Genomic DNA, 14,083 nt, shown 5'->3' on the forward strand with positions numbered 1-14,083 from the left:
CACCGTAATCAATGGGGTCATATTTGCAAAAATATATAGTCCAGGAACTTGGTCTGTGCCAGTGGCAAGATAGACTGTGCCATGATCTCACAGATCTGGCAGAAGCTTTTGAACGCCATAACAACATACCGAGCGCTAATATAGTAAAGATGTTTGTCATGACAGAAATCCTACGGTAATATGTATTTCGCGAATCTCATAGAATCCGGATTCATCTGGTAGCAGATGGAAATCCCTGTGGTGTCAGGTTGGCTGTAACCGATGATTAGGATGGTAATACAAGAAATACATGTCTGAAAAATTGTAACGGTGTCTGGGAAAGCTTAGTCGAATTCCGACATATCGATATTATAAAAAAATTGCTGTGCGATAGACTTTTAAGTTGCAAATATTTGCGACCTGACGAATAGGAGCATACCTTGTACAAACTCATCACTTTTACCACCCAAGCCTCGAGGTGATATATTTTCTTATTTCCATTTCGCATACGGACTTCCTGGTCTCGGAGTGAGTAAGTTCTATATAAAAGTACAATCCCTCACTGACGTAAAACGCTGCCCAATGCATGATATCTGCTTTCAAAGATTCATCAACTTTGTCAACAACTCTTTCGGCCACAGTCTAGAAGGTATAAATTAGAATACTATAACGGATCATGGTATTACAATTTACCTTTAGAATGACAGTCGGGGGTATACAATGGCTCAACAATTCATAAAATTTCGTTCTCACTTCCATAACCCTGGCCGGGGACTGCTCTGAGACGATCAAATCCGCCACTTTGTGACAATACACTTCCCAATCAGGCTTGGCTATTGATAGAGGTCCAGTCAAATCTGGTCTAGTATCTCCAATAGTTATTGTATGTAAACAGGGGGAAAGCGGCAAACTCACGACTGCATCTTCAGAGCTTCAAGTACGAGAAGAGCTTTTCTTAGATTTCCGTTGGAATCTTCCACAATTTTGGTACCGGCCTCAGGGGGAAGATCGAAGCCAACGCGTCTGGCCACGCTCTGCAGTACTGCTAGCATCTGCAACGCTTGTTAAAAACGTTAATAAACCAAACGAATGTAGCGCATTGCACCTCATCTTCACTGGGAGCAGCTACGCGCATGAGCAAACAACGACTTTTGATTGGGGCGATTAGACGACTTGTGCTATTCGCACAAAGTATAATCCTCATGTTTGACATGTACTTCTCCATTGTTCGGCGAAGAGCAGCCTGGGCATCTCTTGAGAGTGAATCAGCTTCGTTGATGATGACCACTACAGATATGGTTAGAGTGATGAGCAAGGAAAGACTGATTTAAATCACCTTTGAAACGTTGCTTTGCACCCATGTCCACTTGTTGTGTCTGTGCGATTTCTTTGAGCAATTCCTGAATTACAACTCGGTCATAGTTGCCAGCCTCGCTAGATCTTCGCGTCAGGGTTTCCCATAGGTATAGGCTGGGTGTTATTTACCTCGGTGTAATCTCGATGTGATAGTTGCTCTGTACAATGTTTATTTCAATCTTCCGCTTCGAAGGTGAGAGAAACACTCGTTGGTCAATTTTAAGCTATTCACAAGGTGAGCAAAGGTCTTCATATATTGGAAAAGCACACACCTTCTCCACCCCAGAACCAAATAGTTGCTTTAGCGTACAACTGATACGTGTCTTCTTTCCGGCGCCTGAAGGACCATAGAAAAGCATATGTGGAAAGTCGCCTGACGCAGCCTTTTTGAAAATCAGTTTGAGTTAAGGCCGGCAGCGGGTGTCATACCAAAGCTTTCAGACGCTCTGAGAGACCGTGGTGATAGCTGAGTGCATCCAAGGACCTTGGCCTGTACTATAATCGGCACTGTGAGTTGGTGCACGCGACGACTCACGACCATTAGAAGTCGTCAATTTACTCATACCTGATCGACCCACAAAGACATGGTAGAAATAAAAGATGTTGGATGGTATGAGTTGAGTCCACGGGGACAATCTTTTTGGTTTTGTTCGGTAGTGGATTAGTGGATGTGAGAAACTCAAGTTCAACGAAGCTGGCACGGCCACTGGCACTGGCACCCAGTGACACGATTGGACGTTAGCGTGACACAAAACACGTTACATAACGCGTTGAGACGTCACTATTCACCCCTTTTTGGTATTACTTGTAGTTCATTCACTAATAAATAACCAATTACTTTCCTCACAAATATGTACTGGCGCCAGCGGTGTTCATTGAATCGCAAACTTGAAGGTCAATCGCCATTCTAGGATCACTTGAATGATTTGGATACTTGAGTGACTGCTAGTAGGCTGTTGTAAGAACCGTATTCTCTTGAATATCATTGTTAAACGTTAAATGCCAATACCTGAAAAAATGGCCTACAAAATTTTGACAAAACTAGTTTGGATATGGCGATGAAAATCTTGGTTCTCTACTCTGTATGGAGTATAGCTACACTGATATCTATTCTACAGGCTACTAATATGTCATTTACACAATACTTTCCTAGCAGCAAATCTAAGCAATTCTGAAACTTCAATTTTCATGTACAATCCTACTCTTCAGAAACACCTCCAATCCCCAAGTCTTGCGCTATAATTACAGCTGCTTTCTCTCCGATAGCAATTGCAGTATTATACATATTTGCACCAACATTTGCAGGAGCAATGCTGCAATCTGCCACCAAGTTGATGCTAAGCTACAAAATCGAGTGTCTGAGATTTAAGAATCATACCTGCGACCTTAAGACCCTGAACGCCGTATACATTCAATCTCGCATCTACCACACCTCCGGTCTCTCTTGGTTTCATAGCGCAGGTACCGATCTATTGAAAGGGGTTCAATCTGGGGCTGTGTTAAAAAGGTTACTTTTCATACCGAGTGCCAGCCAGATTCCGCTTCATCCAGGCAAAAGAAGATAAGATTCGTGTAGAATATAGCAAAACAGACCTCACCTCTTTTTCGGTGATATTCATCAATGGCTTCATCGTCTTCTTTTGAGTAAACGATGTCAGCATCGGTTAAGGATGCCGGTGCCGATGAAGCCTTTGGTTTTGCTTCGCTGGTTTCTTTAAAATTGGGATGAATGGCAACGACATCTCCTGCATAATACTTGATCCGACGAGATAACTCTCTTGCTTTCTTGTAGCAGAAGCGAAGCACCGAAAGGTCTGACGGGCTATATCAACATTTAGTACAGTAAGTAATACCGACAAACTATTTGCTCACTCGTCGAGGAAACCAGGATGGAAATCCGACGGGGCGTATGGGTCCGTTCCAGAAGTAACGTGTATACTTCCTACTGACGCTGGATATGCCTAATCAAATTTGCTGTTAACTTCGATGTATGGATATTTTATCGTCGCGCACCGAAAAGTACACAAAAGAAAAATATTTTGCAATAGGAACATCAGGTGTGGCCCCGCCGTATCTAGTAATTATCGAAGTATTAGTAAGTTCAACAGCACATAGTAGAAACATCATCTTACGCTGCCATAAATCCAAGTAAAGCAATTGGCTTATCCTGGTGTTCAGGGCTGGCATAATATGTCTTCCACCTCTGATCAAAATCGGGAGACATAGATCGCAGTTCTTCTTCTACAGGCCGAATCTTTATACCCCAAAATAGCCCACTGTTGATTTTCAGATGTTAGATGCGCCTTGCCGAAATGTAAGAACCCACTTGTGAGCCATTAAACCTTGTCCGTTTTCCAACCATTGTTTTTCATGTTCTGTGTCCATGGTTAAAACGAAACGTTTGCCATATATTTGAACGTACTGGCTATCACTTCTTCATCCCCACGGAATATTCCATCCATTGAATCCGTGTCTGGGGTCGCTTTACTCTGCAAAAACATAAGATTGTGGTCTGAACGTGATCGTAAGAATTTAATTAACCACCACTGTAATTTTGGTATCGTACCCTGGTAATTTTCTCCAACTCCAGGCAAATCAACCAATGTTTTTATACCGGCTTTATCCAAAATAGATTTTGCGCCAATTCCCGACCTCTCAAGTATTGTCGGGGAACCCAGCGTCCCTGCAGCCACTACAACAAGGCGACTTGCCCTAGCAATGACGCGAGCGACATCCCCTCCTTTCCGACCAGCGAGATCATCTAAATACTCGATACCAACTGCCCGATTCCCTCTACCGTAGGTAATGGGTACATCTCCTGGCATTATTTCTGTATAATGAATTACTCACTCAAAGATAACGCGGATGACACGATGCCTATCGAGGACCGTTAGATTGAGGTTATTCTCTTGATTGTAAATGTAATGATGGGCAGTATCAGATCTTCGCCCTGTTAGACCGTTGATATAACTGTCATCATTAATCAGATAAAAAGTTGAGCAAATACGACCGCATCATTACATACCGCTCAGCGTACTATAGATAAGATCACAACGCCGTTAGGCTCGGAAATTCGTGCACGGAACGGTAAGTGGCACTTACTCCGTACTTGTTGCATTCATAGAACGTATTCACATCTTCAGTGATCTGAGGCCGCTTCTTATCATACGCTGCGGCAACTTCTAGGCTATTCGATGCAATGTTTATCAACCCAGGAGGAACATGAGAAATTTTGAGAGGACCAGATGTGCCATGAGTATCGTTCTTTGTCTCGGGTTGATATGTCTCAGCCTTCAAATCCCCAGTTTTCAGCCATCAAAGGTATGAAATAGTAAGAAAAAACATACCTTCTTGAGTAACGGAATGAGATGTTTGGAACCCCAGCCAGCGTTGCCGTACTCTATCTCCCAGTCGTCATAATCCGACGCCGCGCCACGAGTATAAACCATAACTAGGATATGCACATTTAGCATTCAGAAACGAGAGAAAGTGTTGCCACAAACAATTGACACTAGAGCCACCTCCAACTGCACTTGGGGCCAGAACAATGGGAGCTCTCCCCAGAAGAGAATCCGTTGGTTTGCCAACATGTACAGCAAACATTTCAGATTCTCCTGTGGCAACTCGTGCTAATGCATTGGCATAGCGGGCAGGTTGAATAACATCTCGTTTTTCTCGGGTATGTGGGCCTGCCTCAACCACCTAGAAGTGGCCCATTAATTTGCCAAAAAATAAGGTAGTTTAGGGCATCTGTGTTTACCAGTATCTTAAGAGATGGATCAGCAGCAGCCAGACGGCCAGCCGTTATGCAAGCAGAGGCACCACCTGAAGTGTTAAGGCATGTTAAAAATCGTGGTTTCATTAATTCGAGCTTCAAGAAAACCTACCTCCTGCGAAAATTATATCATAATCAGCTTCAGTGGTCATTCTAGCTAAGTGTGGAATAGTGAGAAGAACAAATGGTAGCAAACCATGGCATCCTACACCGGCTACTATTTATTAGAAGGGAGCTGCACCCTGAATATTCGATTGGGGCGAATTCAAACCGGCCTTTGCGGTCACGGCACACCAACACGGGTTGATTATCTTCCAAGGGTCATAAAGTTCCTGCTAGCTTAACGATATAAGGGCATCTTTTATCGGACTCGGCAACTCGGATGGATATCTCGCACGACAGGGTCGCGCTGTGACAAGAATTGTAGTTTTATTTGAGCTTACGATAACTAGTGGCACATGCATAATTCAATGCGTGGTCACTCCAGCTATGCCTAGATCTTCTGCTATAATGACAGCCGCCTTCTCGCCGATGGCAATTGCTGTATTGTAGGTGTTGGCTCCGACATTGCCTGGACAAATGCTACCGTCTAATAAGGTAGTGATTACATGTAAGCACAAAAAGGCGCTGAAGTCATTTCAACTTGCCTGCAACTTTAAGGCCTTCAATTCCATAAACATTCAAACGCTCGTCGACGACGCCTCCTTGTTCTCTTGGTTTCATTGCACATGTACCGAGCTATGTAGGGAATTAGTCAACCCAGGCTTCCTCTAGCAAACATCTGAATCGTACGGAATGCCAAGTGGTCGTAGCTTGATTATCAAGCGATCAGTCAGACAAGTCGTTATCAGTGTGATAAAAGTGCATACCCTTCTCTCTAGTGAACTGGTCGATAGCGTCATCATCTTCCTTGGTATACACAATATCAGGTTCTGTCAATGCTACAGGGTTGGCTGACTGCTTGGTGGCAGCATTGCTTCCCGCCTTGAATTTAGGGTGCTCGCTAATGAGCTCGCCTCTATAATGCTTCATCCGGCGGGAGAGTTCTCGAATTTTCTTGTAGCCCCATCTCAAAACAACAAGGTCTGCCGCACTTTGCACGCAGTTAGCTAAATGTAGCGTTTAAGATGATATTTCAGCGTACTCGTCAAGATAACCTGGATGGAAATCAGATTGGGCATATGGATTATTCCCTGAAGTGATATGGACGCTGCCAACCGAAGCAGGATAACCCTATTAAACAGTTTCAATGCTTCTTAGCATATGTGAATGTAGTATTGATCCAAATTGCATACCAAAAAATATGCCATGGTGAAATATTTTCCAGTCGTAATTGAAGGATCCGGGCCGACATATCTATGAGAAAAAGTTGGAAAACCTCCTATGGCAAGAAAATCCAGAGCAGAACACATACGCCACAACAGGAAGAAGTAGCAGAACAGGACGATCGGGAACATCTGCATAGTAAGTTGTCCAGATTTTGTCAAATTCTGGTGACATAGCCGCTCTTTCTTCTGCATTGGGTTTGAACTTGATACCCGAGTCAACAGAGCTACAGATCCCAAGATTGGTTTCATACAAAAACAGGACTGAAGAAAAAAATCACTTGTGTGACATAAGACCTTTCCCGTCGTTTAACCATTGTTGGGCATAAACTAAATGAAAAAGATACGCGGTTTGAATCAACAGGAATGCGGAGAAATTTGACTCCGTACCGTTTATCTCTTCCTCACTTCCATGAAAGATGGGATCAAGAGTATCAGCATCAGGAGTCGCTGCGAATGGTAAAAATATCCCGAAGTGATCTATAATGGCGTACGATAAGCATATAACAATCTCCTCAAACAAAATGACATGTACCAAGGTAATTTTCACCAACACCTGGTAGATCAACCAAAACCTCAACACCGGCTTTCTCCAAAACGGATTTTCCACCGATGCCTGATCTTTCGAGAATGGCTGCGGATCCAAAGGCACCTGCTGAAAGAACAACAAGACGGGATGCTCTTGCGGTCAATAGCGTGGTAAGTCCTCCACTGCGTCCTATAACATCGCTAACGTATTGGACTCCAACAGCACGCTTGTTTCTGGAGAGATCGTGGAATCATCGATAAAAAAGAATTGAACTATGTATGTAACTTACTCGAAAATGACACGAACGACTTTGTGTCTGTCCAGGACTGTCAAGTTAGTGTTGGGTTCTTGGTTATAGATGTAATGATGCGCAGTATCGGAGCGTCTACCAGTCTCCGCATCAACATATCTAGGGAAGAAATGGTTTGATTTAGACCAGACACTTAGCCATGCACAGCACATTTATAATCACCTTGCCCACGGCTAAAGTAGATAGATATACAATGAGTGAGGCACCTCATGGGTCATTGCAATAACAGAACTTACGGCATACTTATCCACTGCCCGGAATTCATTAGCGTCAGCGGTCAGAGAACGCTGTTTGTCATACGCTCCTGCAACTTCGAGAAAATCATCTGAGACATTCTTGAGATCAGGCGCAAAGGACACCTTGATCGGACCGGAGGTGCCATGAGAGTCATTGGTGATCTCCGCCTGATACGTTTCCGCCTGGAAGTGACTTCATTGAAAAACTAGTTTCTACACAACAAAATAGGCGAACAACAAACCTTCTTAAGAAGAGGAATGAGATGTTTTGAGCCCCATCCCTTGTTCCCAAATTTAGTTTCCCAGTCGTCATAATCAGATGCGGCGGCTCGAGTGTATACCACAACTACAATATTTTCTGACATGTTAGAATTTTTATACAATGAATAGGCAAATAACCCGATTCACAATTGACAGCGGAGCCTCCTCCGACGGCACGGCCACTGGGGACCACTGGTTCGCGACCAAGAAGGGATGGACTGGGTTTTCCTTTATGAAAAGAAAAGACCTCCTTGGCAAGGGCAAGATTGCTGAAGTAACGTGCAGGTTGTATATGGTCTTGCAATTCTCGAGTATGTGGTCCCGCTTCAATGACCTGAAATAATGCGTTTGGTTTCGTTAATTAGTTTGACCTCTGGTGAAGATTACACGCACTAAAATTTTGAGCGATGGATCAGCAGCAGCCAGCCGTCCAGCTGTAATACATGCTGATGCCCCTCCTGCATCGATGTGTCAGACCTTTAGTATATCTTCAGTAGGTTAAAACGTTGAGCCAAACCTCCTGCAAAGATAATGTCGTAAAGCATCCCTTGAGGTTCCGCCATTGGCAATTAGTAGGCTTGAAAAGAGGTAACAAAGTTTGAGCAAGAAAGCTCTTATCTTAAGTAGATATTCGGATCGATATTAAACTGGTTCTTCAGGCATCTGCTTCTTTGGTACACTAATCAAACGACAGGATCGTGGAGTAATCTAAAGCCCACGAAGTAAATATTCACAAGCCTAGCAGCCAGAGGTTATGATTAGTATGCATTCTCGTGTTGAAAACCGATATTGCTTACCCGTTAATATTGAATTGCGTGTCCAAAAGTACAGGCTGGTGTGGCTTCATACATGTCAGCTGCCCTTTGTGACAATGCAACCACACGCCTCGTGAGATCCGAATCGTGAAAACAGGGCATATTACATCCCTTCCATCAACCAGGTACTTAAGGGACTTGGGAGGGGGTTCTTTTAGCGATAATTATTCATGTCTGAGGATAGGACCAAAAGCATTTGCGACTTTTTTCGAGGGGGAACACCAATGCGAACGGGTTTCAAAAATCGTAGAAAGGTAATTCTGCTGGGCAAATATGATTATGTTGACTTTCGATGCAAAGTAGAATTTGGTAAAGGCAAGGCTGTGAGAAATCAGGTCTTCAGCAACTTGACCACATGCGATGCTTGTGTATCGGTGATTACCGAAAGCTCTAAAAAGCGATTTATTAACTCGATCAATGAACAATGTGCTCAAGAATCGGACACGGCTGAGTTCCGAACAAATACCAGGAGATAGTGTAAAGTAGAAGAGAGGTCAATGAATATTTCTACGGAGCTGTGTACGAGTTCATCTTAACAAATTGCCTTTCTAAAACACTTTACTGCTAGATCTGACGGCGTGGAATTCAGATGTGGAGCTCATAGGAAAATATGTCTGTTTCAATGCTTGATCTAGCCGACAGCGTATAGACGAACAACTCAGAAGAAAAAAACGACACCTAAGCCAGTTATTGAAAGTTTTCACGGCCTTGCCACTACTCCTATAATTCCCAGTTCCTCCGCGATTATGACGGCGGCTTTCTCCCCAATGGCGATGGCAGTGCTATATGTGTTAGCGGCAACATTTGCAGGGGTAATACTACAGTCTGTTCGAACATGATCATTCAGGATATGATTCAGGAAAATAAACAATCAAAACATACCGGCAACCTTTAGGTTTTGGGTACCATATACGTTTAGCTTGGAGTCAACCACACCGTTTTGCTCTCGAGGTTTCATTGCGCACGTTCCAATCTTAAATTATTTACTTAATCCAAAGGCAGAAAAATAATACAGAAGATATCTCACTGAGTGCCAGCATGTCTCAACTATTCAATTAGACGATATTAAGCTTTTGAAAAGCAGACAAAGAGAAGTCGACGTACCTGTTGATTTGTGGTACTCGTCAATAGCTAGATCATCCTCTGTAGTGTACACAATGGGGGGAGCATCAATAGGTAAAGGCTTGGTCTCCTTCCCAACAGCTGCTGCGCTGCCAGCCGGGAATAGTGGGTGTCCGACAGCAAGCTCGCCGCGGAAGTACTTCATTCGTCGGGCGACTTCGCGGGCTCTCTTGTACCCCCAAGCCAAAACAGCCAGGTCAGCTTGCCTAAGGGGAAGGTGATAAGTATCTAGTACCGTTAAGGGTCATAAGCTATCCTCTTACTCCTCTAGGAAGCCCGGGTAAAAGTCAAGTGGCGCATAAAGATCAGTTCCAGAGGTGATGTGGACATGTCCAGTAGCGAGAGGATGTGTCTACATAAATGTATGTTAAACGACTTCATACTTTTAGTATTTTTGAAGGTTTACTGAGAAATACGCCACGCTGAAATATTTGCCTCGTGGTACTTCAGGGTTAAGTCCGACGTATCTATAAACAAACCAATAAGTCAATTACGGCAACATGGACGAGTGGAAGACGTACGCAGCCATCGTCGCCATCATTAAAATCGGTTTGTCGGGTTTGTTCGCATAGTAGGACTTCCACCGTTCTTCGAAACTAACAGGTATTTCTTTGAGTTCAGCTTCTTTGGGCCTCAGCCTGATGCCTCCATCTATGCCACTATAAAGAAAAGAAATTAGTCAACACCATGACAATAACTGGCTGGATTTGAATGCAATCCACACACTTGTTGGCGAACAGTCCTTTCCCTTCTTTGGTCCACTGATCTGCGAAGGCTAGAGACGTGTCAAAAATTAGATATGACACTGGTATTCAATAAAGGTACACGCATACTCTGTACTTCGTCTTCGTGACCACGAAATACTAAATCCATTGTGGTGGCATCCTCACTGGCAAGGTAAGGGGTGAAAATTACATTATGGTCTACAGGCCAAGTCAGTAATTCCCTTTGCTATTTTGGAACTTAGTGTCCTTACCCATATAATTTTTTCCTACACCTGGCAAATTGACAAGTTGTTCGACTCCATTCTTTTTCAGAATTTCAGGAGAGCCCACACCCGAACGCTCGAGAATGGCAGGCGAACCAAATGCGCCAGAAGAAAGAACCACAAGGCGAGCAGCTCTGACAGAGATCGGCTTGATAGCACATTTAGCTCTTCCTATTTTGTCATCCACATATTCCACTCCAACAGCTCGAGTACCACTGTCAAACTCAGAAATTAGTGACTGTACTTTTGATAATTTCGACTGTCGTTCACTGACTCGAATAAAACACGTAGCACCTTGGAGCCCGTCTGTACAGTCAAATTTGGGTGTGCTTTATTGTAGATGTACCCATGAGCTGCATCAGATCGTTTGCCGGTATTAGAGTCGACATATCTAATAAACATCTCATCAGATGTTGAAATGGAAATCTGGTGGAATGTTACCTCTGTATAGGCTATCATTGAATATAATTGACTGTCAAACAAGGCCCTGCCGGATAAACACAATTACTCACACCCCAGGAATTTAGAGACTTGGAACTAAAATCGTTGATATCATTAGTCGAGCCACGCCCATCTTTGAGGGCTTGACCAACAGCAATCAATTCTTCACCAACATTGTTTCCTGTAGAGGCGAACGATATTTTAATTGGGCCAGATGATCCATGTGCAGGATGAGTGGGATTCGGCTGGTAGGTTTCGGCCTGGGTGTCATTAAGTGGCAAAGGATCAGAATACGCTCTTTAAACTTTTCTTCTAAACGCGTACTTTTTTCAGAAGGGGAATTATTTCTTTGGAACTCCAACCTTTATTCCCATGAACGGTCTCCCAATCGTCAAAGTCGGAGGCAGCTGGCCGCGTGTACATGAGGACTACGGCATTACATATTAGCTGCAATATAACAAGAAGTTAAACGTCCATACAATTTATGCTTGATCCACCACCTACAGCGCGCCCGGATGGCACAATGTGGAACCGTTCGCCAGTACCTTTGCCACCTTGCCCAACGTGAAAGGACAGCACAGGCTTTCCAGTCAAAATGTTGCTGAAGAATCGACCTGGTTGTACGTGATAGAACAAATCCTTCGAATGGGAGCCTGCTTCCAAAACCTAAATTCGTGGTTAAGATATTTAACACATCGCAGCTTGAGCGACCGAGCAATCGTACCAATATCCTTAAAGTTGGATCAGCATCTGCGAGACGACCTGCTGTAACACAAGCACTGGCACCGCCTAGAAAAGAGAGTGAAAAAATGTAAACCCTTCTTAGTAGGCCTTAAGAATACATACCACCAGCAAAAATAACGTCGTAAGTAGCAGACATGAGAGTTCGAGATTGAATGCGTTTGGTGTGGGATATGCTGTAGTATCGGCTGGCCCTGTAGTATTTATCTGAACAGTCCTTCCAGATATGGTTGGCTTGTGGGGTTAGCGATCGTTTCATTGCTTTGATGTCGCAAATATCACCAAAGCGATAAATGCTACAACCTGGCAAGCCGAGTTCAACTGTGACAAAACGTTTTAGGGGTATGTAATCGTTAAGGAAAACGAAACAATAAAGTGGTGAAAATTCGTCTTTATATCCGCGTTATAATTAGGTTTCGACACCTCAGATGCTCAAGGGTCGAAGTTGGAAAGGAATTGCAGTGTGGTCATGATAGTTAATCAAACCACATATACTTGGCTCCTCCTTAATGCACTACGGGATACGAGTTGAATAGATCTTGAGAACTTGACGCAGCTGATGTACGCATAGACATTCAGGCAAGAACAAAATGACGCCGAGAGGTAATGACTTACTATAGGCCATGATGCTAGATGGGGCAACAATTAGCTCTGGAACACCCCTTTGGAGTTCGTAGGTCTGATTAATATACAATTGTGTATCAGTCATTCAAATGACGGTTCAACATGGAAAATCAGTAACCGAGGCGGTGAGCAGAACTAGTCTTCAGGATATGCACCACAACGTCAACCTTTCGCCGAGTATGCTGCCGATCAGCAACCGACTCGACGTCAGTCTCAATAGTCATTCAAATAGTTGCCAGTGATGGATAAGATATTGCCGGAGAAATAGCCAACAGTTGCGTGTTATGTAGACATATCATAGGGAACAACATTGTCTGCAGTGATATTCGATTTTTCCTTCGGCTCCGGGGGTGGAGGGAGTGCAGTGGCATTCCACCCTGTCCTGAAGGATGCAACACCTCCAATGAGTGAGAAGATGGTGACCCAGATCTGTCAATTATCATCAATAGCTGTGAAAAGACATCATCATCATGAGTCCTTACGTCATTGCCGAAGATGCCCTGTTCCAGTGACCTAAAGGTCCAGTTAGTTGACTGACCACGATATAAACCACAGTACCGACTCACCAATGAAGTGTTAACGGGAAGTTGCTGAAATTGGTGACAACCTCCGACCAGAATGCATCTCGTCGCTGATGCATCTCGACTTTTTCTTCCCGTGTTAGGCCTGTGCCTTTGGCTTTGCGAATTGAACTTTGTCTTTGCTTCAAAAGTTTCCAATCTTCTATCAAGTGAGCAAACTGAAGGACAACATAGATACCCCAAAATCTGCAGGACCACATCCCTAGTTTGGCTGGATCGAGGCGGATGAACTTCTTTTTGGAGGAAAAGATTGTCGCAGGTGAAGGAATAGTAGCTGGGATGATGCCATGCGAACCCAGATAGGACAAATGTTCAAGGGGATAATATGCCAGCATTGACCATCCTTGCAAGCGTTCGATGGTTAAAAGTTTCCTTGTTGCAGGAGGATTGCGTTCCAAGGATATGAGCCATTGGAAGATAGGAAGAAGACCTGCAAAGGACATTTGCATCAACAGATTCAACATTGACAAATGAACTTACCCCATAATCGCCAAAGAGTGCGCGAGTCTCCAAGTATACCGGCGAACTTGACACAACTTGCAGCAGTTCCACTCGTTGGTGTAGCACGTAGGCCAGCGCGATATTGTAAACGGGCACGGAGGTGGAAAAAGGGGGCGAGTAGCTTTAAGGTGTATTGCAGGACCTTCCAAACGACGTCAAATGCTTGAAAAGAATTCAAGCGTAAAATGGCTCACTGTGAAGAGTTTGCTATAAAGAAATGGGGTTTAGTATGCATACAAGGATCGATACAATTCATGACGCAACTCGCTACCGCTCCATGTACTAAGATACCGGATTAAATGATCGAGAGTCTGAGAGGGTTTGACGAGTGAAAAGCACCCTAGGACAACATCGTTAAGACGAGCCGCGGTCATGGGTTTTGAGTAACGGGACATTAGAAGAACAGGTTCGTTGAGGATGTGTTCTGAATTTATTGGTAACTGTTAGCCAGTGTAATGCTGGTTGTGGCAGTCCATTCGCGTCGCAGAAACTGGCCTGA

At 43.9% G+C, this 14,083-nt stretch overlaps 5 protein-coding genes across 5 annotated transcripts; all 5 read right to left on the reverse strand.

Annotated features, from left to right (window-relative positions):
- Nucleotides 1–323: 323 nt before the first annotated feature.
- JR316_0005764 (Replication factor C subunit 5) lies at nucleotides 324–1,921 on the reverse strand (the record flags this gene model as incomplete). Its single annotated transcript, XM_047891518.1, has 11 exons — nucleotides 324–362; nucleotides 419–496; nucleotides 547–621; nucleotides 673–841; nucleotides 895–1,031; nucleotides 1,085–1,266; nucleotides 1,316–1,413; nucleotides 1,465–1,559; nucleotides 1,608–1,718; nucleotides 1,765–1,830; nucleotides 1,901–1,921. The coding sequence occupies 11 exons, from the start codon at nucleotides 1,919–1,921 to the stop codon at nucleotides 324–326; spliced, it is 1,071 nt and encodes a 356-aa protein (XP_047748867.1).
- A 612-nt stretch (nucleotides 1,922–2,533) lies between these two features.
- JR316_0005765 (Alcohol oxidase) lies at nucleotides 2,534–5,262 on the reverse strand (the record flags this gene model as incomplete). Its single annotated transcript, XM_047891519.1, has 17 exons — nucleotides 2,534–2,655; nucleotides 2,714–2,804; nucleotides 2,857–2,876; nucleotides 2,934–3,157; nucleotides 3,208–3,296; nucleotides 3,349–3,409; nucleotides 3,468–3,611; nucleotides 3,662–3,710; nucleotides 3,758–3,847; nucleotides 3,902–4,128; nucleotides 4,186–4,305; nucleotides 4,361–4,371; nucleotides 4,438–4,626; nucleotides 4,683–4,786; nucleotides 4,839–5,037; nucleotides 5,096–5,160; nucleotides 5,223–5,262. The coding sequence occupies 17 exons, from the start codon at nucleotides 5,260–5,262 to the stop codon at nucleotides 2,534–2,536; spliced, it is 1,845 nt and encodes a 614-aa protein (XP_047748868.1).
- A 315-nt stretch (nucleotides 5,263–5,577) lies between these two features.
- JR316_0005766 (Alcohol oxidase) lies at nucleotides 5,578–8,334 on the reverse strand (the record flags this gene model as incomplete). Its single annotated transcript, XM_047891520.1, has 16 exons — nucleotides 5,578–5,692; nucleotides 5,754–5,848; nucleotides 5,903–5,922; nucleotides 5,980–6,203; nucleotides 6,255–6,343; nucleotides 6,406–6,466; nucleotides 6,525–6,662; nucleotides 6,717–6,765; nucleotides 6,826–6,915; nucleotides 6,971–7,197; nucleotides 7,254–7,373; nucleotides 7,518–7,693; nucleotides 7,753–7,856; nucleotides 7,919–8,105; nucleotides 8,165–8,229; nucleotides 8,289–8,334. The coding sequence occupies 16 exons, from the start codon at nucleotides 8,332–8,334 to the stop codon at nucleotides 5,578–5,580; spliced, it is 1,806 nt and encodes a 601-aa protein (XP_047748869.1).
- A 952-nt stretch (nucleotides 8,335–9,286) lies between these two features.
- JR316_0005767 (Alcohol oxidase) lies at nucleotides 9,287–12,017 on the reverse strand (the record flags this gene model as incomplete). Its single annotated transcript, XM_047891521.1, has 16 exons — nucleotides 9,287–9,411; nucleotides 9,469–9,559; nucleotides 9,614–9,633; nucleotides 9,691–9,914; nucleotides 9,972–10,060; nucleotides 10,115–10,175; nucleotides 10,230–10,367; nucleotides 10,435–10,483; nucleotides 10,542–10,631; nucleotides 10,685–10,911; nucleotides 10,971–11,098; nucleotides 11,209–11,397; nucleotides 11,462–11,565; nucleotides 11,617–11,803; nucleotides 11,862–11,926; nucleotides 11,984–12,017. 16 exons carry the CDS (start codon nucleotides 12,015–12,017, stop codon nucleotides 9,287–9,289), a joined length of 1,821 nt encoding a protein of 606 aa, XP_047748870.1.
- A 767-nt stretch (nucleotides 12,018–12,784) lies between these two features.
- Nucleotides 12,785–13,979, reverse strand: JR316_0005768 (uncharacterized protein; the record flags this gene model as incomplete). Its single annotated transcript, XM_047891522.1, has 6 exons — nucleotides 12,785–12,931; nucleotides 12,985–13,015; nucleotides 13,069–13,513; nucleotides 13,564–13,726; nucleotides 13,779–13,791; nucleotides 13,849–13,979. 6 exons carry the CDS (start codon nucleotides 13,977–13,979, stop codon nucleotides 12,785–12,787), a joined length of 930 nt encoding a protein of 309 aa, XP_047748871.1.
- Between the last annotated feature and the right edge of the window lie 104 nt (nucleotides 13,980–14,083).

The sequence above is a fragment of the Psilocybe cubensis genome, chromosome 5, assembly GCF_017499595.1.
Source record: "Psilocybe cubensis strain MGC-MH-2018 chromosome 5, whole genome shotgun sequence".
NCBI lineage: Eukaryota > Fungi > Basidiomycota > Agaricomycetes > Agaricales > Agrocybaceae > Psilocybe > Psilocybe cubensis.